This window comes from Lepidochelys kempii, chromosome 6 (assembly GCF_965140265.1).
Source record: "Lepidochelys kempii isolate rLepKem1 chromosome 6, rLepKem1.hap2, whole genome shotgun sequence".
Taxonomy (NCBI): domain Eukaryota; kingdom Metazoa; phylum Chordata; order Testudines; family Cheloniidae; genus Lepidochelys; species Lepidochelys kempii.
In genome coordinates this window covers 123,009,201-123,034,913 of record NC_133261.1, presented here as the reverse complement: position 1 = coordinate 123,034,913, position 25,713 = coordinate 123,009,201, and the positions used below count along the sequence as shown (strand labels likewise).

General features: G+C 46.6%; 1 protein-coding gene across 6 annotated transcripts in view; it reads right to left on the bottom strand.

Annotated features, from left to right (window-relative positions):
* Positions 1-25,713, bottom strand: part of ARMH4 (armadillo like helical domain containing 4) — a 111,783-nt gene that overhangs the window by 57,104 nt on the left and 28,966 nt on the right. For 5 of the 6 annotated variants that reach the window (XM_073350000.1, XM_073349998.1, XM_073349999.1 and 2 more), the window contains one exon: positions 19,116-19,352. The exons of the other annotated variant lie outside the window; for it this stretch is intronic. In XM_073350000.1, coding sequence (XP_073206101.1) covers positions 19,116-19,352 — 237 coding nt within the window. The remainder of the gene's footprint in view (positions 1-19,115; positions 19,353-25,713) is intronic. 6 annotated transcript variants of the gene reach the window in all.

Sequence of the window (25,713 nt, the reverse complement as noted above, 5' to 3'; positions counted from 1 at the left end):
ACTGAGAGGGGACACGGTAATAGTTTTCAAACACATAAAAGGTTGTTACAAGGAGAAGGGAGAAGAATTGTTCTCCTTAACCTCTGAGGATAGGACAAGAAGCAATGGGCTTAAACTGCGACAAGGGAGATTTAGGTTGGACATTAGGAAAAAATTCTTAACTGTCAGGGTGGTTAAGCACTGGAATAAATGGCCTAGGGAGGTTGTGGAATCTCCATCATTGGAGATTTTTAAGAGCAGATTAGACAAACACCTGTCAAGGATGGTCTAGATCAGGGGTGGGCAAACTACAGCCCGCGGACCACATCCACTTAATCTGGGCCCCAGCTCCTGCCGGGGAGCGGGGTCAGGGGCTTGCCCCACTCCGCGCGGCTCCCAGGAAGCAGCCAGCATGACCCCCCTCTGGCTCCTACACAGTCCACACAGGCATGGCCAGGCGGCTCTGTGCGCTGCCCCGTCTGCAGATGGGGCAGCACACAGAGCCTCCTGGCTGCGCCTCACAACTGGAGCCCCCCCGACCCCCAATCCCCTGCCACAGCCCTGATCCCCCTCCTGCCCTCTGAACCCCTCAATCCCAGCCCAGAGCCCCCTTTTGTATCCCAAACCCCTCTTCCCCAGCCTCACCCCAGGGCCCTCACACACACACCCCCGCACCCCAACCCGGAGTCCCCCTCCCACACCCTGAACTCATTTCTGGCCCCACCCCAGAGCCTGCACCCCCAGCCAGAGCCCTCACCCTCTGCAGCACCCCTACCCCCAATTTCATGAGCATTCACGGCCCGCCATACAATTTCCATACCCAGATGTGGCCCTCAGGCCAAAAAGTTGACCCACCCCTGGTCTAGATTATACTTAGTCCTACCATGAGTGCAGGAGACTGGACTAGATCACCTGTGTAGGTCCCTTCCAGTTCTATGGTCTACACACTTGTTTGAAAGATGCAATCAAATAATTTGTTCAGTCTCCGAGTGCCCTGAGGGGAACTCCAAACAAAACAAGCCATCTAGCCCTGCCATTTAACTCTTCGAGTACCACTGCTGCAGCTGTTCAAGATGCAGGAAGAAACTTTTGCACTGTCATTCACAACAGCAATTCCTCTGTTTGGAAGAATCTGTGGGGCAGTAGGGGGTGTTTTTTTAAAGCTAAATACAGATTAAATGAATCTTAAAATGTATTCAGACTGAAAGGGCATTATAGTGATTTGAACTGATCAAGAACCACTCTCAAATTGGGATGGCGATTAGATGCTGCTCTGGTATAGTGCTTCAGAATACGAGGGTTTCTGAATCGGTTCCTGACTTCACAAATGTCTGTGCAAAACAGCAACAAACTGACTAACATGGAGAAACGTTTCCAAAATATATTAACAAGCTCAGCTTTAATGTTTGATCTGTCTTCAGATCACCATCTTTATTGCAGTGACCAGTGTAGACAGCACCTGCACCCCCAGGCAGTGAGTGCTTAACTATCTTAGCACTAAGTTGTCCTCTTGTTTGGCCGTTACGTTGTATTTGATCAGGCGTCTGGTAGAAGTTTTAGTCCTGCCTGTGTGCTGGAATTGTCAATTGCAGTGTCCCAATAAATCCATGGATTTCTATAAGCAAGTATTATACTATCGTTTGTTCAGTGCTGAGAGTGTGTTTGGTACACCTCAGAAAGCACCCAAGCCAGTACCACTGAAGCAACGGAAAGACTCTCACTGGAAGTAACATGAAGACAGACCCTGCTGTGAAGAGCTTTCAGTACAGACAGGATTCACTGACAAGCCCAAAGCAAAGAATAACTGGCAAGATTTTTTAGGCTTATATTATTAACTACCATTGTTGGCTCATTTCTTGCGGGTGTCACAAAAGCAGCAAGTCTTTAGGGCAGGGGCGGGCAAACTTTTTGGCCCGAGGGCCACATCCGGGTTATGAAACTTTATGGAGGGCCGGGTAAGGAAGGCTGTGCCTCTCCAAACAGCCTGGACCCTGCCCCCATTCGCCCCCTCCCACTTCCCGCCCCCTGACTGCCCCCCTCAGAACCACCAACCCCCCCCTGCTCCTTGTCCCCTGACCACCCCCTCCTGGGATCCCTGCCCCTAACTGCCCCCCGGGATCCCACCCCCTATCCAATCCCCCCTGTTCACTGTCCCCTGACTGCCCCCCTGAACCTCCGCCCCGTCCATCCGCCTCCTGCTCTCTGTCCCCTGACTGCCCCCCGGGACCTCCTTCCCCTTATCCAACCCCCACTCCCCATCCCCCACCCCCTTACCACACTGCTCAGAGCGGCAGGAGCTCGCAGCCACGCCGCCACCCTGCCCAGCAGAAGCGACAGGCCAGAGTGCCAGCAGCGCAGCACACTGAGGCTGCGGGGGAAGGGGGACAGCGGGGGAGGGGCCAGGGGGCGTGTCTCCCTGGCCGGGAGCTCAGGGGCCAGGCAGGACGGTCCCGCGGGCCGGATGTGGCCCACGGGCCGTAGTTTGCCCACCTCTGCTTTAGGGGGACTTGAATGCACGGAAAGAGACACCACGACTTTAAAACTTTGCAGGTTTTAGCACCCAATGAAGATTGCTCTGAGAAACTGAATAATATGAGGAAGTGACATTCTTTGGGGATTTCCCATGTTATTAAAAGCTCGGTGATGACTGGCTGGTTGATAAATGGCTGGGGTGTAACGCAAAATAATCCCCACTGCACAGAAAAGAGCTGGACCAGCAGCAGAACCTAGCATTGGGAAGGTTTAATCACCAAAATCCAGAAGCAAGACAGCAATCCATTCAAAACTCCACTCTATCCACCCCACACCACAGAGCTTAAGACTACAGCAGTTGAAAGTCAGCCCAGTCCTATGAAGAGCCCTGACTGGATTTTTAAACTGCCCTGCCCTAGGGTGAATCACCCAGTCTTGGCACATCTGCACTCATCAGCAGTACTGGGGTGCAAACATGCAAGTGAATCTGGCTTCCCATGTGGAAGGTGTATAGGATGTGATGTTACTGTTGGGGACACTGGGCATGGCCACTAGGTATCTTGAGTGGATGGAAGACCACGAGTGTCGATGAAGCCCCCTCGCACTAGGCCCAAGTGACCTTGCCCCCCCGAGCCTGGAGGCACTCGCAGCAGTCCTGCTGAGGATCTTGCAACAATATGTTGCGAGCGCAGACTGTCTGAAACTAAACAAGGCCAGACAGGGCAGATATGGCAAAACAATGCTGAACAAAACAACTCCATATATAGTTTAACAGATGATACAAAGAAAAAGGGCACTAGCTGGTATACCGGATTGGCTGGCTATATGGATACTTAGGGCAGCTTGCTATTGGATAAGTATGCTGAAAAAAGGATGTATAAAAGTCTGTGTAACTTCCTGCTTGGTGTGCAGTATTTGAGATTAATGTCTCCCTGTACCACTTGAAGCTTCAAATAAACTTTTCCGCTTCTCCACCCCGTTGTGATTATTGGGCGACGCACACCGGGCAACGAACCCCTGCTGTTGCTCGCCTCGGGCACTCTGTGCCGGCAACATTACTGTTGGGGACACTGGGGCATGGCCACTAGGTAACTTGAGGGGATGGAAGACCACGAGTGTCGATGAAGCCCCCTCGCACTAGGCCCAGGTGTCCTTGGCCCCCCCTCCCGCCTGGAGGCACTCGCAGCAGCTCTGCGTACTAGGCCCAAGTGTCCTTGGCCCCCCGCCTGGAGGCACACACAGCGGTTATGCTGAGGATCTGCAACAATATGTTGCAGAGTCAGACTGCCTGAAACTAAGCAAGGCCAAACAGGGCAGATATGGAAGAACAATGCTGAATAAAGCAGCTTTATGTATAGTTTAACAAACGATACAGAGAATCAGGGAACTAGCTAGGAATTGGATTGGCTGGCTATATGGATACTTGGGGCAGCTTGCTATTGGATAAGTATGCTGGGAAAAAGGATGTATAAAAGCCTGTGTAACTTCCTGCTCTGTGTGCAGGATTTGAGATTTTATTCTCCCTGTACCTTTTTGCAGCCGCAAATAAACTTTTCTGCTTCTCCACCCCGTTGTGATTATCGGGTGTAGCACACTGGGTAACGAACCACTCAAGCTGTTGTTCAGCCTCTCGGCACTGGGTGCCGGCAACATTACCATCAAGAGGAGGAGATGTAACAAAGGTCAAGACAGACAAGATGCAGGAGCGGCAGAGAGTGCTATGAAATATTTAAACACCTAGTCCAGTAGTTTAGAACACTCTGAGTGCAGATAAATCTGAAAGTTCTGCCCAAAGCAAGCAGGCAGGAGGCCAGTGCAGTGCCACTTAATCAGACTGCAAGCCAGGCAGGCTGATTATGTTCCTGCAGGATTTTGTGAGCGTGCTTCTAACAATCAGCAAATGAGCTCAAATCTCAAAATCAATTTTAATAGCAATTCCCAACAGCAGGGTCCAATAATAAACAAACAGATGATTTCAGGAGTCACAAGTTTCTCTCTCCTGTTTCAAGAGAATCACATGCCCTCGTTCAGGAAAGCACTTAGTTAGGAGCTTAACTTTAGGAATATGCTTAAATCACACCGACCTCACCCGGGACACAGCACATCCCTAAAATTACACACATACTTAAATGCTGTCCTGCAAAGAGCTGCTTCCCTGAATGGGATACTGAGAGATGGCGTCTAGTAAGTTAAGTCTCTAGAAACGCCGTGTGCATACTACCTGGAAGTGCATCACCAAAAATCCATGTGCTTGAAGGAGTTTCATTTTCACTTTCACTTCACTTTACATGCTGCACCTCATGGCTTTGGTGGAGTATTTGTTCTCTATGCAACATCAAGAATGTGTGGAAACCTCAGAAACACGGTTGCGTTCCAAATAACTATTTACGAACTATATGCAAACATATAGGCCTAGGTCCCTAGACACGCTGCTGCTCTGGCAGAGTTTTGCTGACTTTTGCAACAGAAGGGCTCCCAAACTGTTTAAAGGGATATTACACAATTCCTATACACTACAGCTTCCTATTACTGTTGCTGTTGAAGAGCTTTTGAGACTTTTACAGAAAGATTGTGGAGTTTAGTGCTGTCAACGCTGAGCTCAGACTAGGGCTGTCAAGCAATTAAAAAAATTAATTGCGATTAATTGCACTGTTAAATAATAATAGAATACCATTTCTTTAAATATTTTTGGATGTTTTCTACTTTTTCAAATATATTGATTTCAATTACAACACAGAATACAAAGTGTACAGTGCTCACTTTATATTTATTTTTTATTACAAGTATTTGCACTGTAAAAAAACAAAATGGTATTTTTCAATTCACCTAATACAAGTACTGTAGTGCAATCTCTTTATCATAAAAGTTGAACTTACAAATGTAGAATTATGTACAAAAAAACTGCATTAAAAAATAAAACAATGTAAAATTTTAGAACCTGCAAGTCCACTCAGTCCTACTTCTTGTTCAGCCAATCGCTCAGACAAACAAGTTTGTTTACATTTGCAGGAGATAATGCTGCCTGCTTTTTGTTTATGTCACCTGAAAGTGAGAACAGGCATTCTCATGGCACTGTTGTAGCTGACGTCGCAAGATATTTACGTGCCAGATGCACTAAAGATTCACGTGTCCCTTCATGCTTCAACCACCATTCCAGGGGACATGTGTCCATGCTGATGACGTGTTCTGCTCAATAACAATTCAAAGTAGTGCAGACCGACGCATGTTCATTTTCATTATCTGAGTCAGATGCCACAATCAGAAGGTTTTCTTTTTGGGCTGTTCGGATTCTGTAGTTTCCGCATCGGAGTGTTGCTCTTTTAAGACTTCTGATTTATTTAGCGTGTGCATAGTCGTCTAACCAAACGATGGCATCTTCAGTGGCGTGATGCAGTTCTTCTAGCCCACTGCTGAACCTAGTCAGCAGGCATTCATCGACAAAGTGCATCATCGTCTGTGTTGCGCCGCAGCTGCACAAAGGGCTGTCACAAAGGCCCCAGCGATACTGGTTGGCTGCACAGAGACCTTGCCCAGTCTGGAACCTATTCAACAGGGACCACTGGTGATGGGGCAGGTCAAAACCAGGCAGGCAGACTGTGGGGTCAGCAACGAGAGGCTGGTTAGGGATTATAAATGATATCCATTCCTCTCGCCAGAGTGTTTCCACCCTCACATCCTGGTGTGGCCGATGAGATCATAACGAGCGACGTGACGGCAAATGTGCAACTGGTAGTTTTAAAAGGTCATTTTGTGCAGCGGCAGCATGCTCCACACTTAGTCCCCGTCAGATTTTGGAAGATTCCTAACCCTTGGGTCAAGAGCTGTAGCTACCTTTAGAAATCTCACATGGGTTCCTTCTTTGTGTTCTGTCAAATCTGCAGGGAAAAAGTGTTCTTAAAACGAACAACATGTGCTGAGTCATCATCCCAGACTGCTAGAACATGAACTATATGGCAGAATGTGGGTAAAATAGAGCAGGGGACAGACAATTCTCCCCCGAGGAGTTCAGTCACAAATTTAATTAACACATTATTCTGTTAACGAATGTCATCAGCATGGAAGCATGTCCTCTGGAATGGTGGCCAAAGCATGAAGGGGCGTACGAATGTTTAGCATATCTGGCACACATGGGCGGCTCTACCAATTTTGCCACCCCAAGCAGTTGCCGCCAAATTGCTGCCGCACCTGGAAGAGCAGCGGAGCTGCTGCCAAATTGCTGCCGTGGGACACGGACTGCTGCCCCATTCTGAATGCCGCGCCGAGCACCCGCTTGGAAAGCTGGTGCCTGGAGCCAGTGCTGCTGGCACATAAATACCTGGCAATGCCAGCTACAAAAGTGCCATGCAAATGCCTGTTCTCACTCTCTGGTGACATTATAAATAAGAAGCGGGCAGCATTATCTCCCGTAAATGTAAACAAACTTGTTTGTCTTAGCGATTGGCTGAACAAGAAGTAGGACTGAGTAGACTTGTAGGCTCTGAAGTTTTAAATTGTTTTGTTTTTGAGTGCAATTATGTAACAAAAAAAATCTACATTTATAAGTTGCACTTTCATGACAAAGAGATTGCACTACAGTACTTGTGTGAGGTGAATTGAAAAATACTATTTCTTTTATTATTTTTACAGTGCAAATATTTATAATCAAAAATAATATACACTTTGATTTTAGTTACAACACAGAATACAATATATATGAAAATGGAGGAAAACATCCAAATTATTTAATAAATTTCAATTGGTATTCTATTGTTTAGCAGTGCAATTAAAACTGCAATTAATTGCAATTAATTTAGTTAATCACGTGAGTTAACTGCGATTAATCGACAGCCCTAGCTCAGACCCATGCTGGCTACAATACAGTTGCTGATAGCAAGTTTCTTTCTAGCAAAGTTTCCATGACTAGTCTGGACAGCAATTGCTATTTGTCTGTGAACTAAGAGTCCGTCGACATAAGGATTTCAGGGGTGTGTTATTAACTATTTATATTACAGTAGTACCCAGAAACCCCACCTGAGACTGTGTCCTAAATTCTGAACAGAGTCACTGCCCCAAGGAATGTAAATAGACATGGCACACACAGGAAGTATTATCATCCTTATTTTACAGGTAGGAACTGTGGCACAGAGATTAAGTGACTTGTCCAAGGTCAGGCAGGAAATAAGTGGCAGAGCCAGGAACTGAAGTCAGCTCTTACAAGTCGCAAGCCAGTGCTTCCTCTCCCAAGGGATTGGCTACTGTGAACAACTTAAACCACTTCTCTTCCTCAAAAGAGCACACAGTCCCTGAGTTACCGTCCAAACTTACCTCCTTTTTGCAGCCTGACTATTGGCAACACCAAAAACAAACACCACCACATCAAACTCAACCTCCTGGAGTTTGACGGTTCCTAGGGATTTCCTCCACGACCTGCTCTGGCCCACAGAGACACACCCGTCACCCTTATGCTCTGGCTTGAACTAATGAGCTCTGCCTGCCAGCCAGCATGAGGCAGCAGTAATAATTATCCTAAATGTGAATGGTGTGTTTTAGCCCCTGAGCTTAGGGTGGCTCAACAGAAGCGTCCCGCAGCACTGTACAGGGCCCACCAGCCAGTGACAGTCCCGTTTGATGTAACCCTATAGCAGTCTGGCTAGCACAGTGCTCAGAACAGCCTGCCCATCCCGATTATGGAAGCCATGCTAGAAACCCCGTTAGCAACTACTGTACATTTAAACAGTGCGAAATTGAGAAGGAAATGGTCAATAAATTAGAGCTTGTGCAGATGACTGAGAAACTGGGGGGGGGGGTTCCTTTGTGTGATTCCTGGGCCCCCGCTGCTCGGCACATTAGCTACGTTATGTATTCCTCTGTCACACAGCAGCAATGTGAAGTCAAGGGGATTCTCTCCCTGGCTGCGTTACCTAATATATTAGGTGCCACTGACATCCAGCAGAACAACTTTCACAAGCAGTTCCCCTTAGTGGGACTTAGAAGCCAGACCACTGGATCGGGATGCTCCTTTGTTCAGTATTTCCACCAGCAGAAGCAGTTATGGCTAAAGCGAATGAGAGAAAGGATGAAATACCATTATCTCCATTCAACAGAGAGAGAAACTGAGGCAGGGAGACGTGACATGACTTGACCAAGGTCGCACAGCAAGCCAGTGGCAGAGTCAGGAATAGAACTGACTCAGAACAGTGACTTCTCTGGTGCACCACAGTGTCTTATGTATAACTAATCATTTCTGAGCCCTGGCCTGAGAAACACAGGATCATGACTTTTAAATCACTCCTATGTGACCTTGGGTAAGTCACGTAACCTTGCTGTAAAAATGGACATACCAGGGCTGCCCTGCCTCACAGGTGTGTTGTGAGGATAAATCCAGTAAAGACTGTAATGTGCTTTGAGATCTACTGATGAAAGGCACTGTATAAGAGCAGGTATTATTATTACAATCCTCAGTGCCAAAAGCCCCTTCGCAATGCATATACCTGTAATAAGCGTTCTCAGGATAATACTAATCAGTATATTTTAACTGATACTGTAAGATGCTTGTAAGCAGATTCAAAATGTACCCACTGCTTTTATTCTTGACCTTTAAAACTCACTGGCCCGTATGCTTTTATTGGTGTTTGTTTTCAGAGCCCACATACTTGGGACTGATCACCAGCCAAAGAATGAACTAGTTCAGAATTACTTCTTAATTCTTAGGGTTGCACAATACGTTTAAACATTTCCTGCGGAAGATGAGCCAAATAGGTGAACCCGAGTTCGGTTTTCAAATAGCTGGTATTGCAGTTGCAGTTTTCCTGGCCTATGCGTAAAACCTTCCCTAGTCGTTCCAGCTGACAGCGCCGCCACCTACTGTTGAGAACAAAAAGGGATCACTACAGTTCCCCAGGAACTGAATCCAGCCTGCAAGCCATTCCGGTCTCCAGGAGATGTTACTGCATTTTATGCCAATCCAGAGTTAAATTCTTAGCTGGTGTAAACTAATACAGCTCCAAATGGAGCCATGTCAATTTACACTGGCTGAGGATCTGGCCTCAGAACTGCATGTTCCTCCTCCTTTCAGATGTAAAAGCCTCTTCTTTTTACTTAAAACAAAGTTACTGTACAAGAAAGGGATGTGATCTAGGAATAACACCACCACTGCCCACAGTCAGCACAGGTAAATTTCCCACAGCTCATCCATCAACACAAGACTTGGGCCAACTCTGCAAAACAGTTGTTTCAGGACAGATGTGTTTAAAGAGCTCCACAGCAGCCCAATGGGACAGAGCAGCACATCTCACATCCGGTAGGGGGAGAAAAATTGCACGCCACCGTCCTGAGAAAAGTTCAAGCTGTATCTACACTCCCAGCCTACGTTGGCAAAACTTGTGTCGCTCAGGGGGGTGAATATTCCATAGTTACACCAACGTAAGCGCTATTGTGCAGAGTGCTATGTCAGCAGGAGAGCTTCTCAGCCAACACAGCTTATGCTGCTCGCGGGGGTGGGGGGGTTTATGCCGACGGGAGAGCTCTTTCCCGTCGGCATAGAGCGTCTTCAGCACACCTGCTGCAGCAGCACTGTAACTGCAGACACACCCAAAAATCAGAGAAGGAAGCCACCTGGTTGATATTCCCCATGGAAGTCAGACCACAAGTCATTATCATGAATCTCAGCCGTATGGTAAGCACAGGACATGGCTTAATGTCCAGATTCTTGAGAAGTTACACTCGATGCACTGGTTTGTTGGCTGCTCCAGTGAAAGGCAGCAAGAGTCTAATCCAAACCCCTTTGAAGCCAATAGAAAGACTCCCATTGGCTTTGGATCAGGCCCCAAGTGCTTTAAAAGAAGGGCCAACTCACTGGCCGAACCTTAAACATCAACATATGCAAACAAGTCACAAATACACCACAGAGGCAACATTCACTTTGATCACATAAAAATCAGGGTTAAGATTCAATCAGAGATGTTCACACCATTCCATCACATGGTCTCATCACATTCTCACATGGTCTCACATTCCATCACATGGTCTCATCACATTCTCATCACATGGTCACACAATATGTTTGATGCAAAATGGTACATTTGTTGTACGAATGGTTGCAATATGCAATGCAATCCAATCGAATGTATTGGTTGCTGAATAGCACAATTGCTGTTTGTGTATGTTACAAACTTTGGGAACCCACACAAAGGAGATTGCAGAAGGAGACTGAGTAGCTGCACAGCTTAATTTGTGGATGAATCAAGGGCAGCGATGATGTATGGAGCTTTTCACCTGAGCTCACTGGTTCGATTCCTGCTCAGCCTGGCAATGACAGTTGTCAGCAGATGTGAAATGAGCTCGTGGAGTCACTCAAATTTCCAAGTGGACAGGTGCCCATATAAACAAACATCACAGTTGGTATGAGTTGGCAGTATCAGCAGAGAGGACAAGAATTTAACAGCCATGGAGACTGAAGTACACTCTCACTACTCAGGGAAGTCGGCCATTGAGACTGAAGTACACTCTCACTACTCAGGGAAGTCTCACTAAAGTGGGGTTCAGATATGCTGGGTGGAGCAGTTTAGAGAAACTTCCATTGATTCTCCATATACTTCACCTGATTGGTGGCGAAAATATTTCCCTTTCAAGGACTGTTTCTCTCCTTTCAATAGGAGTGAATTTACTGCATCTATATGAGCTCAAAACTATATTATCTCATATTCTCATCAACTATGCAAGGTCAGCCCTGACTAATACTTGGAGGAGTCAGCTCCAGGTCAACCTACGCCCAACCAAGTGGTGTTGGTGGTTCAGTAGCCGTGGTCAGGGATTCCTGTCTCAGTTCATTAGACCGCAATGCACCTCAGCATTTTTTAAAAAAGAAACTGAGGACTACCATATCCAATTGAAACTGCAGGGGAATTTGAGGTAGACTCAATGTAATTATATAACTGGAATTTAGCCGAGAAACTGCAGCTAAGCTAAACCTAGGATAGCATTGTTAACCCCAGCACTTGCAAGAAGCAGTGTGTTTTTCTTAACAACTGCAAGATGGTCAGTCTTCACCTTTACAACTCCAGAATTATTTTATTAGTTGTTATTACATGAAATGACACCATCTCCAACAGCAGAGCGCTGCTTAGCATCCTACTGGAGCTTTGGTCCAGTACTGAGTGGGAAGGAAGAGTACAAGAGGCAGTGTGTTCTAGCTGTTAGAGCAGGGTATGTCGACACAATAGCCTCAGGATATGGTTGCAGCTCGTGTAGACATACCCCAACTAGCTTTGATCGAGCTGACACGGCAACCGAAGCAGCGAACCTACAGCAGTACGTGTTTCAGTGCAGCCTAAGTAATTATCCAGGTGGGTTTGTACAGTCCATGCTGAAGTCTGTGCTGGTGAGTCTTCACATGCTAGCTAGATGAAAGCTAGCTCAGGTATGTCTACAAGAGCGGCAATCACACCCTATGATTGCAGTGCAGCCATACGATCGGAGCAGGAGACCCGAGTTCCATTCCTTCCCGTCTGCTGTGTGACTTGGGCAAGTTACTTAAGCTCTCGGGGCCCATAAAATGGAGATAGTAATCAAGGTCATGTTCACTGGGAAGTTATCTCCAGTTGGAAGACAAGCCCCAGCAAGATCAGATTACCTCACACTTCAGAAGATAATATCCACGTGAAAGAGGCAGTAAGGATAGAATCTCTTAGCTACTCCAATCAAGTGAAAGGAAAGGACCGTGAGCTCTTAGAGCAGAGCCCAGTACCTGCGACTGTGTTAAAAAAATTCTAAAAAAGCTTCATCAAGATGCGTGTTTACCTACCCAGAAAGGGAAAGTTCAATTGTGCGGACACTTCAGCTAGAAAGTTCGTTTTGTATTCAAGACCAAGGAGAGAAAAAGCAAAACAAACAGAACTGGAAAACACTTGGTCGAGTTGGACTCACTTTAGATTAATAAAGCTTCCAGCACAGATGGCACTGCCAATAAATTAAAAGAAATAATGCTTTACTGAAACCCTAACTCTTATTTTCCCAGGTTTGTAGGAGGCTATGATTAGAGCTCTTCAGAAACAAAGAAAAGAAAAAGAGAGACCTGGGGCAATATTCATCCTATCGATCCCTCTCACTGAGTAATGCCGATTCCAACATCTCTGTGAGCAGCATTTGCTTGAGGTCTGAAGGAATGATTTTGTTATTGGCAACCCAAACACACTTATTTCCAATAGATGTTCCTGTCCAGCCCTCACAGAGGGTAGGATTTGTATGTTTATCAGAAAGGAGCCTTTCCAGAAGAACTTTAATCTCCAGAAGTCCTAGATGCTTTTATTTGGACACACAGTACGGGGGAGGGTATGTTTAAGTCAATTCTGGCTCTTCCTTTCTGAGCTGGATACCATTCTTTCACCTTCTCAGCAGGTAGGAATCTTTTAAAGCAGAAATTCTCAGTAAAGCACAATAATGGGGCATGGTACTAGCCACAAGTGACCTCTCTCCCCCCATTCTTCCCTTAGTCACTGTGCAATCGGAACCAACACTTTGCGGTTCAAGACTAGCATCAGAAGTGAATTCCCCCTTATAGGAATCAGCTCAAGGCTGATGCACACTTACATGCTACTCTTCTGGAGGGCTTACGTGGGATGTAAATGGTACCCAGGCAGGCCTTCTGCCCAAGAGTGTCTCATTCCCTGAGAATAAGTGCTGTCCTCTGATATAACAGCTCTTGCATCTATACAGAAGGCCACACACCTTAAGGATCAAAGCAAAAAGTTTAGGAGCCAGGAGGATCTTGGATTCTAATCCTGGGTGAATCACTGAATAACTGGGACCTGGAGAAAGTTACTGGAGCTTTTGGAAACTCCAAGGAGACCAGCTGTAGAAGCAGGACATCACTGAATGCTAAATGTTACTTCTAAGTGAAGCTGAGCTGTCTGGGGTGAACAAATTACAGGACAGAGGAAGGAGACAAGAATATTGCCTGTACTATGAGACACAAGAAAAGATCTTTAAATTGCAGATTTAAAAAAACACCATTATTATTTATATTGCAGTAGAGCCTACAAACAGAACAGAGATCTTACAGTCTAAGTATAATTCAAGAGACAGCAGGTGGATATAGACAGATGGACAACACAAGGAAGCTGTCTCAGAAGGTACAGAGACAGGCAGGGTTAGAGCAGAGTCAAGGCCCCAACCCCACAAAGCTAGTCAGCAGCGCTTGGCTGGTATAACGTGCCCAGATCATGGTCTGGCAGATGCCAAGTGCGCTCCCAACGACACTGCACCTAGGCAGGCCGTTCAGCCAGTTTTAAAACATACAGTCCTGCTTTGTTCTGATTAGTCCCCATCCAGTACTGTTTTAAAACCAATCTGGTATCAGGCACAGAGCACACCGCTCTGCCCTGACCTAGGGCAGGACAGGTGTGTAACCCACATTAATTGAGGGCATGCTCTTCAAAATGGCATCCTCCACGAGGCATGATCTTGCAAGGTGATGCCGAAGGAAGCACGCCCATGCCATTCCTAGAAACCCCAAAATACTAGACATTTTTGGTAATGTGCCAGTGGACACTTCAACTGCACCTGCCTCCTGCACATCCCTGTGACAGCAGCTGCTAGTCCACACACCCTCACCAGCAGCAGGGATAGAGACCCCAACAACTCATATACCAGGGCTCTTATTGGCTCATGCAAGATCCATCTGAACCATCTGAGACTTTTGTACCTCCCCCACCTATGCCTGAGTAGCTGGTGTCAGAAACCATGAAGGGGAACAGCATACAAAAGGAGCTCATCTTTGAGCTGATCCTGATTTCCTTGCAGTCTAGCAGGGAGTAAGCCAGGCGAGACTAGTTTTTAAACTGCAGGAGGTTTGCAGGCTGGGTAGTTGGTATCAGCAGGCTGCCTAGCTTCGCCCCACAGCCTGTTACAAACATCTGCAGGGGGCATGGCTCTCCTCAGCCCTGCTTACCCAAAACTTTATACGTGGAAGCCACCCATACTACCTTTGGCCTGATCTTCAGGTAGCCTGTGCTTCGGCCTGTTCTACTGCTGAGGCTGTCGTTTCTCGGGAGGGCTGGCTAGCTTAGGGATTCAGAGCCTGTGATTCCAACCATCTCTGCACTGCAGGGGTACCTAGGAACAGAACGTGGAATAACAGCAGCCTTTGGGACGGGCTTAGCCCCTCCTAGGTTTATACTGTATCACTGGGCCTTGCTAATCTGCGTCCTTCTGTAACTGATTTGAAACTGCTCTAAGTCAATAAGAGCTGAGCCGGACCCTCTTGTACACATCGTACTGGATATTGGTAACGGCATCTCCCCTGCGTCCCACTGAACTGGCAAAGGAATTCTCGGCTGCTTCTAAAACTCAAGGCTGAAATGGAGGGAAAAAAATGCTGCAGAGGGAAGTCCCTGATAACTTGGTTGCTGGTGTTATGTGGCTGACCCTAGTTTAGCATCAAGTCAGACAAAAATCCCTTTTGTTGTTGCTGTTGATGGGAAGAATGAAGACCTAGACAGATGTGGCTTTTTGTATGAGCCAATATTTCTAAGTCTCTCCGCACAACGGGAGGTAAGAGTTAAGGCTGGATAGTACATTGATCTAGCCAAACTTACCGAGACTTCGCTTTAACTGGCCACATAAACCTTTTCGAACAGCTGCTATTTCAAAGTAACATTTTAAAATGTTGCAAGATTGCTGTTTCTCAGTATATTCAGCCAACAATGTCGGACCAAAATCAGCTCAAATGTCTTATTACATGAGTGTGAAAAAGACCCTTGCTGTTTTCCCCTTACCTTGATAGGTTTATAAAGATACATTTATTATCCCAAACAGAAGCTTGATTTCACCTATTTTTCATAGCAGTTTCTTCTGAATTAACCTCTTTGAGTGCTGTTTAGCACAACCCAATTCCCGTATTTTCTGAGAGTTCCCAAGGCTGCCCCACCTTTTTGCTGTTCTCTGCTAGAGCCTGGGAGAAGCTGCTGGATATTACCCATACTTCCTTTTCCTTGATCTTTGCCTCCAACTTTATTTCTATTATGGAATCAATAATCAAAGTGTTTCCTACAGAACCATGTGGATCTTATTAACTCTTGTAACTGACTAACACCAGATGGCCTGTGTAGATTCAGATTTATCTTTTCCACCTCACCAGGGAACGATGAGACTATCAAATTTTTACTTTTAATATAATGGGCTTAATTCACGACTACACTTCTCCAGTATTATACTGATGTAACTTCTGCAGAGTGTAAAAACAGAGCGGTCGCTTTGACCCATTGTGCCTAGGCCTAAGTGTGAATTGTATTTCTCTCTGAAGGCCCAATCATGCAAACACTAAGGGCTTGTCTACACTTGAACATTGTTTCTGAGTAATGAAGGGTGTGAATTTAAAATGCAATCAATATTCCTGAATGACTCCACCCATGGAAACTCATATTCCAGAATAGGAGTGTCCAGACATGGAGCTGATCAGGAACAACTCATTGTGTAGACAAGTCCTTACATAATGCTTACTACTATGTGTAGTACCACTGAGCACTACGCTGGATGGTGTTTGCAGAACAGGGTCATAAGCCTTTTTATTGCATCAGTTGTTAAAAGGAAATATGACTAGAGAAAGTAGAAGTTGCCTTTGGGAAAAACAAAACAAAACCCCCAGACAATTTGACCACAGGCTTGTTGTGATTCTAGATATTTTCAGGTAGGAGTTACTCAGAAGTTACAATGGCAGTTGCCATTACAAGAAGGCGAATAGGATTGTTAATATTTAGATGTATTTGGAGGCTGATTCTGGTTCAACAAGAGAAACCTGATTAAGTGTTTGTCTTCTTTTAGGATCTAAAACTTTCAACTAGACACAGCTGGAACAGGCTCTGGAAAACAGACCAAGAAAACAAAGTGATGGTCCAAATGTACATTTTTCATTTGTTATGAGGAACATAGCTGTTGATATCAACAAACATTTTAAGTGCTTCATTTGTGCTCTGAAGAGCAGGAAGAGGAACTGGCGAGGAGCTGTATAAATTCTCTGGAGAAAATAACCCAAATAATCTATATTCCAGGGATCATTCATCCTACTTTAGTCAGGGGCCACTCACCAGACCGGCGCCACCTGCTGGTTGTCTCAGGGACTAGCTCTTTCAGCCAGCACATCCTCTTCTGGGGGTGCCTCTGCCGCCACCTTTTCTGCCCGCAGACCCGTCTCAGCCCACGAACCGCAGTGTCCTTTTCATGATCCCACCCTCCAGCCATGCCACCACCCATGTGTTCCCCCTTCTGGGGGGGTGGGGAGGGAAGTATCTCCCAATGCTATAGTCCAGCCACTTCCCCAGTGGCCACACTACTTTGGATCCCAGCCCAGGACCCTGTAGATAGCAGCCTTCTGCTGCTTCTCCTTAACTTCTCTGCCAATACCGCTTCAGTTCCCTGGGCCATTGCCCTGCAGCCCCAGCACCTTTTTCGCCCTCTTTTCAGGGTCTCCAGCCTGCAAGTCCCAGCAGCCAGCCAGGAGCTCCTCCTTGCTCCACCAGTCCCTGCCAGCAACTGCTCTGTCCTGCAGCCTGCTAGGAACACAGTCCTTTCCTCTTGGACTCCCTGCAGGAACTGAGTGTCTCTGGCCTAGCAGCTCTTTTTATGTAAGCCCGCTGGGCCCTGACTGGCTGCTCCCTGCACAGCTTCATAGGCTGCTTTTAACCCCTACCTTTCTGGTGTGGGGTGAACACCCTTAAACACAAACTTATGTTACATGGTAAATACTATAACAGAACTCATGTCAACATACATATGCTCTAATACATATGACAGAACTCCTGTAAATGGCTACAACACACTGACACATCTGGCGATGACTGGCAGCTCAAGAGGCAAAGCTTTGCAGAGATACTTATCCAGGATGCAAACCTGCCAGTTGTCGAGCACTCTGGCCCTGAATCAGATAACCACATGCTTAACTGGAAGCATGTGAGTCATCCCACTGGTGGCACTGAACTGCTCAAGCCAGCACAAAGGATCTGGTCCGTTATCATTTTTTCCGAGACACCATAAAACTAACGCAAGAACAAATGAAAAGCTTTCTGAGGCTCTCCCAGTGCAATCTTTCTCTCCCAAATATTCCCCTGTTTATTCCTCTAAATCCAATTCTTTAAAATTAACCAGAAAGGAGTTAAGGAATCAGAATTATTTACTTCACACCTTGCTCCTGTCCAGTTTAATGGGCTAACAAGACCCATGCAGATTTTACATGTGAAATATTAAACAGTATTTCCACGCAAGATTTAGTCAGCCAGGGCGATGTCAGATCAGACTCAAACTCAATCTGCCCTCAGCAGGGAAAGAGCAGCCTGGCAGTTGAGGATCTCAAAAAATGCATCAGAGAAAACTACCACCACCAGAGCAGGCTGGAAACAGATTTACCGGGGAAAGAAATACAAGGAATTGAACCCCTGGCAGAAGTGTAAGTTATAATCACACAATACATGATAGAGGCTGCGGATAAAAGGACTCGAGAATGGTTTGCTTGAAGGGCCCATCAGAATGGCCAGATGTTTAATGGTCACACGCAAGGGTGTTCTGTCTAGTCCGGACCCAGCTCCCATCAAAGACACTGGAAAGATTCCCACTGATTTTGATGGGAGTTGGTTTGGGCCCCACAATATGCAGAACACGACACTGGTACAATTGCTACTTTGCTTAGCCAAGTTTGGTGGTCTCTCTCTTTAGTAAACCTTCCACTGGCCCACACCTCAGGTCCACTGCTCACCTCAGATGGCTCCTAGCCCCCATTTCAATTCCTAACACATTCAGCTGCGGCGTACATGGATGGGAAATTCACGTCATGTCGATAATAAGGCAGACAACTAAAGCTGTGACCAAAGAAGTTTGTAGAAGAGGCTGATGCTGTCCTTGAAGCTTTCTACGTTGCTTTGTGCAACAGAGCTCGCCAAACAGCTGGTGACTTCGCATACAGTGCATGCTGCAATGGTTAGGCCCAGGAGACTGATCTAGGGCACGGCCTTCCTAGACCGGGTGGTTTTCCCAGGTGGGGATACCTGATCTGCTCATGCAATCCAGGGCTAGAGATAAGCTGGGCTGAATAGACTGAATATAATTTCATGCAGGCCTTGCTTTGTAACCTTCACCAGTGCTGCCTCACATACCATGAACTCATTGCCTCCAAGGCTGACCCATGTACCTGGAATAGATACCTCTCCTGTGAAATGCCAGGAAACTGGCACTGAAAGGAATGCAGCAGCAGAGAGCAGCAGTTGCAAAATGCTTGACTCACCGCTACTCTTCCCTGTCCGACCGGGCCTCACTTTACTGCACCTCTCCTCCAGCAGAGGGCCCCCAACTTTCCCTTTGAAGCTCAGTTTGCAGCATTTACCTTAGCCAGCTAGAGTGTCAGCAGAGTAATACGGAGTGAGGCTTTGGAAACAAAGGGCTAGCATGGGTGCTCTGGGTGGGTTCTCCGTTAAATGGGATGTTATTTGACTGGGGACACAGAGCCAGATTCTGATCCCGGTTACACAGGAGTCCATCTGGAGTACTTGCCCTGACTACAGTGACACTAGTCCGGATTTAGTGAATAAGTGAAAAGCCCAGGGGGGTTAGTGAATAAGTGAAAAGCCCAGGGGGTTTCTGAGCAAAAAATGCAAAACAAGGAACACTCCCCCTTGAAGAAAGAAGAGAAGAGTTGCTCTTACCAAGGCCCTGGTTTTGCTGTTCCCATTCAATGGTGTCTGGAACTTGGTAAGATACCCCAGCCAGCTGTGCTGCAGAGTCTCCTATGCCAACTATGGGCTCCTGGGAAGTTTCGCCAGGAAGAGTGAAACCTGGCAGCTCCGTGTCACCCTCCATGCTTTCCTCCATTGAGTCTGTATCTCTGTCTTCCTCCTCTTCCTCTTCTTCATCCTCCTCTTCATCCTCCTCCTCCTCCCCCTCTGGACAAACAGAAACCAGGACAAAAACAACCGTGAGAAAGACCCTGCAAAGCTGAAGATTTATACGTCTGTGTCATCAGACTCCACTAACTGGGTTTGCTACCAGAACAGGTTTTATTTAATTCATTCAGAAAGACAGACTGGTTATTTGAACCAGGTTGTATCAGGTTTATAGGGTATGTGACACCGAGGAATGGGTTAATTTGGAAAAGTTATCAGCTTTCTGAAGTTGCTAAGTAATTATGTTCTGTCTTCAAGTTATTCTCAGCCAGTGAGATGTGTTCTAAGGATGTCTTGTGTCAATGGTGGAGTATGTCGTCATTCCGTATCCTGAGTGTGTGTGTGTATTTGTGTGTGTGCCTGGTGTGTGTGTGTGTGTATGGGTGTGTATGTGCGCCCAACAAACGTGTGCTTGTCTTGACAATTTTTCAATTAAAGTGAGAAATGTTTTCCTAGTTTCAAAGCTTTAAAGCAGCAACAATTTGCTTCTTTTTTTATTATCAATATTTTCACAGCACCCAAACACATGCCAAGTTATTTCCCAGCACAATTAGACACAGTCCCAGCTCAAAAGAGCTTACAGCCAGAAGCCTCGATCCTGTGATCGGATCTGCTAAGGCAGATGCATGGGCCCACGAGGAGTCCCATTGATTTGTGCTGGCACATCTGTTTGCAGTGAGGATCACAGCAGGGACCGGATGGGGCAAGGAAGGACAAGGGTTACAGCAGTGTCACATGGTTACTTAGTTTAGGCAAATGTACTTCTAGGTGGCTCCACTTTGAAAAAAAAATTTTGAGTCACTATGGCAAAAATAGTGGGCCACATCCTCAGCTGGTGTAAACTGGCATAGCTCCATCAGCTACATTGATTTACCCAGCTGAAAATTTGACCCACTGTGTCTTCAGAAAGTCTTTGAAAGAATCCAGTAGGATTAAGATAGCATGTGACCCTCTTTTCACCTGATTGCTAGAGTGCTGGACATCTGAAAAGGCAATAAGCCGATAAATAATGATCAGAAATATTTTTGCAAGCCAGCCTACACAAACATAATATCCCTGTAGTTTATCATTTACGTAAAGCGCACTTTGATCTGTTAAAAACTGCTCTACAGACGTAATCAGAGTGGAAGATACTGTCACCGTGCAGCTGAAGGTGTATTCCAGCCAGTGGGCCTCAGCCTGTGTTAAAAACAAACATTCTAGGAAAAATCCACATTTGGATACTTCTAATAGGTGAGTCATTTGGGCTCAGAGCTGGGGCCCACATATACTGCTGCCTTGGCAGTTAGCTGGAGCAGCTCAGCTTAGATAAGGCAAAGTATAAGAGTGAAAAACTCAAATACTTATCACAACATTGAGAGCTGTACCTTATTTAACATGGCTCTGCTTTACCCTGCTACTGGATGCGGTTACACTTTAACAGGTCTGGGTCCAGGAGTGAACTAGTAAACAAGCTGGAATAACTTTTGGAAAGGACATTGCTTTGTGGGGAGGACACCCAAGTTTTGAATTCATTGTTTTTGGAGTTCCTCCCTCTACTTAATATTTCAGAGATGAGAATGGCATTACCATTTACAAGCCTTTGGCGTGCCGTGCTGCATTAGTATCAAAGACTGGTGCATGACACAAGTGTTTATATCATCAGGGATTTGCTTTAAAAGGCTACATTGCTTTTCAGATCTTCAGATGAGACAACTGCACTTTGATGAGTTTTATTCAATTCCAGAATTTTATGCGATACGCTATTTGGATTTAGCATAAAGGTCATTTCTAAGAACACTTATGCCATGCAGAGTAATGAATAGAACTTCGGGGCACCATCAGCCCCTTAGATTCTCATTACCTTTGATAGGAGAAAGGCAGGAGTATTTCATCCCCCAGTGGCTTTGTCCTTCTGCTTTTCCTATCCTTTCAAATAAACAACAAGAACTTTCACTGCCATTTTGAATGAGCTCACACCAAAACAGTCAGCCTCTATGAACAGGGCTGGAGCTTATCCCTGGTGGGTCACGAGGAGAATGCTTGCAGGAGAGTTGCAAAGACAAATTAATGTAGGTGTTTTGCAGTACCGGGTTTACCATGGCACCAGTGGCTCTGTGGCGCTGGGCCCATACTCAGGAGCCCCGGAGTCCAGACCATGGCCCCGCCTCCACACCCTGCTTTGCCTGCGTTATATCCCAAGGCCCCATCCACTGCTCATTCCTCTTCACCCCCATCCCTCCTGCCTGACCCCTGGGCGTGGGGCCAGTGGCGTGGCTGGACTGAACAGGCTCCCAGGGGTCACGTCCCAGGGTCTGGGTCTGCCCCACTCCCCAGCGCGGCTCTGGCTGGGTGGTCTCTGCTGCTCGCCACCTGCGGGGCCCCACCTTCCTCCTCGGGATGAGCTGCCTCAGACCAGTGCTGGCAGTCTCTGGGCAAGGGGGCACGGGGCATTAGGGTGGGGCACTGGGCAGGGCGTGTGGCGTAGGCCTGCCCCCAAGGGGAAGGGGCACACTGGCAGTGCAGGGCTGGGTGGGCCAGTGTGTGTCTGGCAGCTGCAGTTTGTAAACCGGTGTCCTCATGCTGGGCTTTGCAGAGCAGGGCTACTCCTGCCGTGCCATCCCCTGCCTCATTGCCCCCAGCCGGCCCCATGCTCTGGAGACTGACCCCCCCCCGCCATGCCCCATTGCCCCCATGGGGGCCCACAAATATGTTTGGTGCCGGACCCACAAAAAGTAATCCAGCCCTGTTTTGTTCTCTGCTGGGAGAAACGCTGCCAGAAAAGAAGGTAGCAGCTTTGGATTTCTAAGCTTTAATAGTAGACAGAAGGGGGGCAAAAAACACCAGCAGAAACTAGAATATTAGCAGAGTTCCCCCCCAGCTCTGAAGGAGGGTGGGGAGAGCTGGGCAGCAGGTGAGGAAATATGGACTCAAGGTCAAATCTGAAAAAGATTTAGGGTCAAAATTTTTCCACAGTAACTACTGATTTTTGGGAGCCCAACCTGAGGTGCCTTTTAAAGGGCACGTAACAGCACTTCTGAAAATCATGCCCCTGCAAAGCATCTGAAGCTGGGCACCCAAAAATCAAAGTGGCCGGAATCACTAGTCACATCTGAAAAGAGTGGTTACAAAGAGAGATGTGGTCCCTAAACTGCGATGTCCATTTCACGATCACGCCACAAAGATCAAGGGGATTCAAGTCTTCTGGCATAATCACTGGTAAAAATCCCTATTGGACGGATGGCTCCTGAATGCTGCACTCCCTTTTTCTCTACCCTTTACCGCAAGTTCACAGTCTGAAAAAGGCCTTTAAAAGCTCCCTATCCTGTCGCCAGCTGTCCACCGTTCAGCAAACCGTGAGAATAGTGAAGAGCGCCACCTGCCAGTCACTGGGAGGAAGTGTTGTCTCCAAACAACAGCACATTTCACAAATGCTAGGAAGGGCAAAAGAGGAAACTGACAGAGACAGACACTCCACACGCAGACCTGATGCTCCCACAGACCAGCATTCAGGGGCAAATGTTGCGCAGCAGAACCCCAGAATACTCCAGTGAGTGAACCCCACCGTGACAATGTTTCCCTGCGCTCATGTACATCGCTGGGCACCCCAGGGCTCTGACAGCGCCGGAGGTAAAAGAAACAAAAGTGGTTACGGATGCCTAGGATGGAAGCCACAATGACCAACAGACTAAGGGAGTGTGCCAGAGCTGCCCATATGGCAGCAGTTCATGATTAATTTGACTGGGCACTGGCCTATGGAAAAGTAGTGAATTTTGGCCCCAAATCTTTTCCAGATTCTGCCTGCAACATAGAAGAGCTAGGCGTGACAGCAGGGATGGCCCAGTGGTTAGGACACTCATTTAGCCCTTGAAGGACATGGGTTCAATTCCCTGCTGTACCAGAGACTTCTTGTGTGACCTTGGGCAAGTCACTTAGCCTCTCTGTGCCTCAGTTCCCCATCTGTAATGGGGAATACTAGCACTGCTCTGCCTCATAGGGGGTGTGAGGTTAGAGACTGTGAGGTGCCCAGATACTGTGGTGACGGGGGTCATCTATAGTCTCTTTCTTGCTAAGAGAGATGCCCAGAGAGGGGGACTACCTTTTTGTTTATATATACCCTTAGCTGCTATATCTTCATGTAAACACTAGTTTACAAAGTTAGTGCTATGTTTTTACACTCCCTGTCCCTGGGTCAAATCCTGCCTCTCAGTTCATTAGTTTGTTATGATTTGCATTGTGGTGGCACCTACGTGCCCCAATCAAGGCTTACTACCCCATTTTGCTGGGCACTACATACGTCACACAAAGACAGTCTCTGTCCCAAGGAGCTTGCAATGGAGTATGCATTCCCAGCTGCCACTGAAATAAAGAGAAGCAATGCATATGTAGCTGAGGACAGAATCTGAAATGAATGAAAAAATGAAAACCCTGCCCTTCTCTGATGTCAACGGAAGTTTTGCCTTTCAGGAGGCCCCTGGCTCAGGGAAGAAGAGCAGGATTTGATCTATAAAATTTGTTATTTTTAGAAGGCTTTAAAACAGGCAGGAAAAAAAAAACCCTTAGGAACTTAATTGGCTACTGAGAATTCCTAGCTGGAACAGAGATACAGAATAGCTTATGAGCAGCTGGAGTGCTGAGAGCAGGAGGTATGATACACCACAGCTCATGTCCCAATGGACTTTTATTCCCTTAAGCACCTGACAGCTTTTAGAACTTGTCGGAAGCTGAGATTAGAATCAGTGATGGAAGAATGTCTGGACATGGAGAGCTTTAGATAAGTGTCAAAAGACTTATCTGAGCACCTAGGATCCCCAGCTATATTATCAATCACTAGAAATTGTCATTATAAAACTTGCCACAGGTTGGTCTACTAGCAGTATTGCAGTAAATTTACCAGGGACCTTTCTGAGTCCTAGTGGCAAGCAGCCTCTATGTTATGGTTAACAACAAATACAAATTAAAGATAATTTTACATTACGGAACTGCACAAAACCTCACAACAGTGTGCAGCACAGAAAAAAGTGTGAGCACTTCTCTCCTTCCGAAAGAGTTCTCTGTGGCGCACGCAAAGGGCGCAGCTCTGCACTCATCAGTGGAGTGGCCAGAGAATGGCCAGGGTCATATAGATAAAAGATCCCAGTTGCATTTGTGTCAGACAGCCAGAGGAAGTGTTGCGGGTGCAGTGCTCGGAAGCAGACAGGTAGGCCACAGAGGGAAGAGGCAGTTTTGTTCTATGGAACAGCTGGTGCTGTGGTCAGAGAGCACGTGGGACCATCTTTCCCATCACCAGTGGAGAATGGCCTTGCCAAGCTCCTGGGACTGGCTTACCATTCCCTCAAGTTTCTTACTTTGGCATCATCCACTTTCCTTATTATTCCCATGGATTTTAGGTCATTACAAAAATCAGGCAGATTCCAGACAGAAGCAAACCTGAATTGTTACTAATTATTATTAGTAGTTGTAGTGACAGTATTTCTTAGAAGCCCTAGTCAAGGACCAAGAACCCACTGTGCTAGGCACTGTGTCAAGTTTCCCACCTCCCCGCTGTGACCATGTTGAAAGAGACAGAAATGAGATGGAAGGCACTGAAAAAAGGATCCTTGGTACACCTTCTGTAGCCAATCCTTGCCCCACATCCATCCCCAGAGGAGGAGACGGGTGAAGAGCGAGTGACTGAGGGCTGAGAGGGAACCTCATGGCGCTGCCAGGATGGGGTTATCCTTGAGGGTACCATATAAATGAGGGGCCACCTCTCAACTGTTTGCCTTATCACCTTGGAGAGGTTACTAAGGTTGAGGGCATCTTCTGCAGCTAGAGGGGGCATCTGACTGCATGGGATGCAGCAGCAGTCGTGGGGAGAATTCCTAGTGAGAAACGGGTACCTGATAGACAAGGGATAGTAACAACGATAGGTCCGTCAATGGCTATTAGCCAGGATGGGCAGGAATGGTGTCCCTAGCCTCTGTTTGCCAGAAGCTGGGAATGAGTGAAAGAGGAAGGACCACTTAATGGATCCTTGTAACCCAACTGGCGTCAATGAAGTTACATCAGGATGAATTTGGCCTTTCATTTTTATTTCAAGAAAACCTTCATGGGAGAAGATTTCAGCATTCAGAACTTTGCCATTACCATTCACTAACATTCTTGTTATCCAGAAGTTTTAAGAAACAGTCGTTTGTCAGATTTATAGCAGAGGAGAAATGTCTTGTTCTGAGCAGTAAGGTTCTTTTATTAAAAGAAGAAAAATTCATTTGCCCAAATCGGGAATTAAAATTAATATAATTTTTAAAAGAATTATAGGGCAGTATCCAAGTTGCTACTTGTGACACAGGTATCTCAGAATGGCATCCTATAACCCCATATTCATCATTTATATATGCCA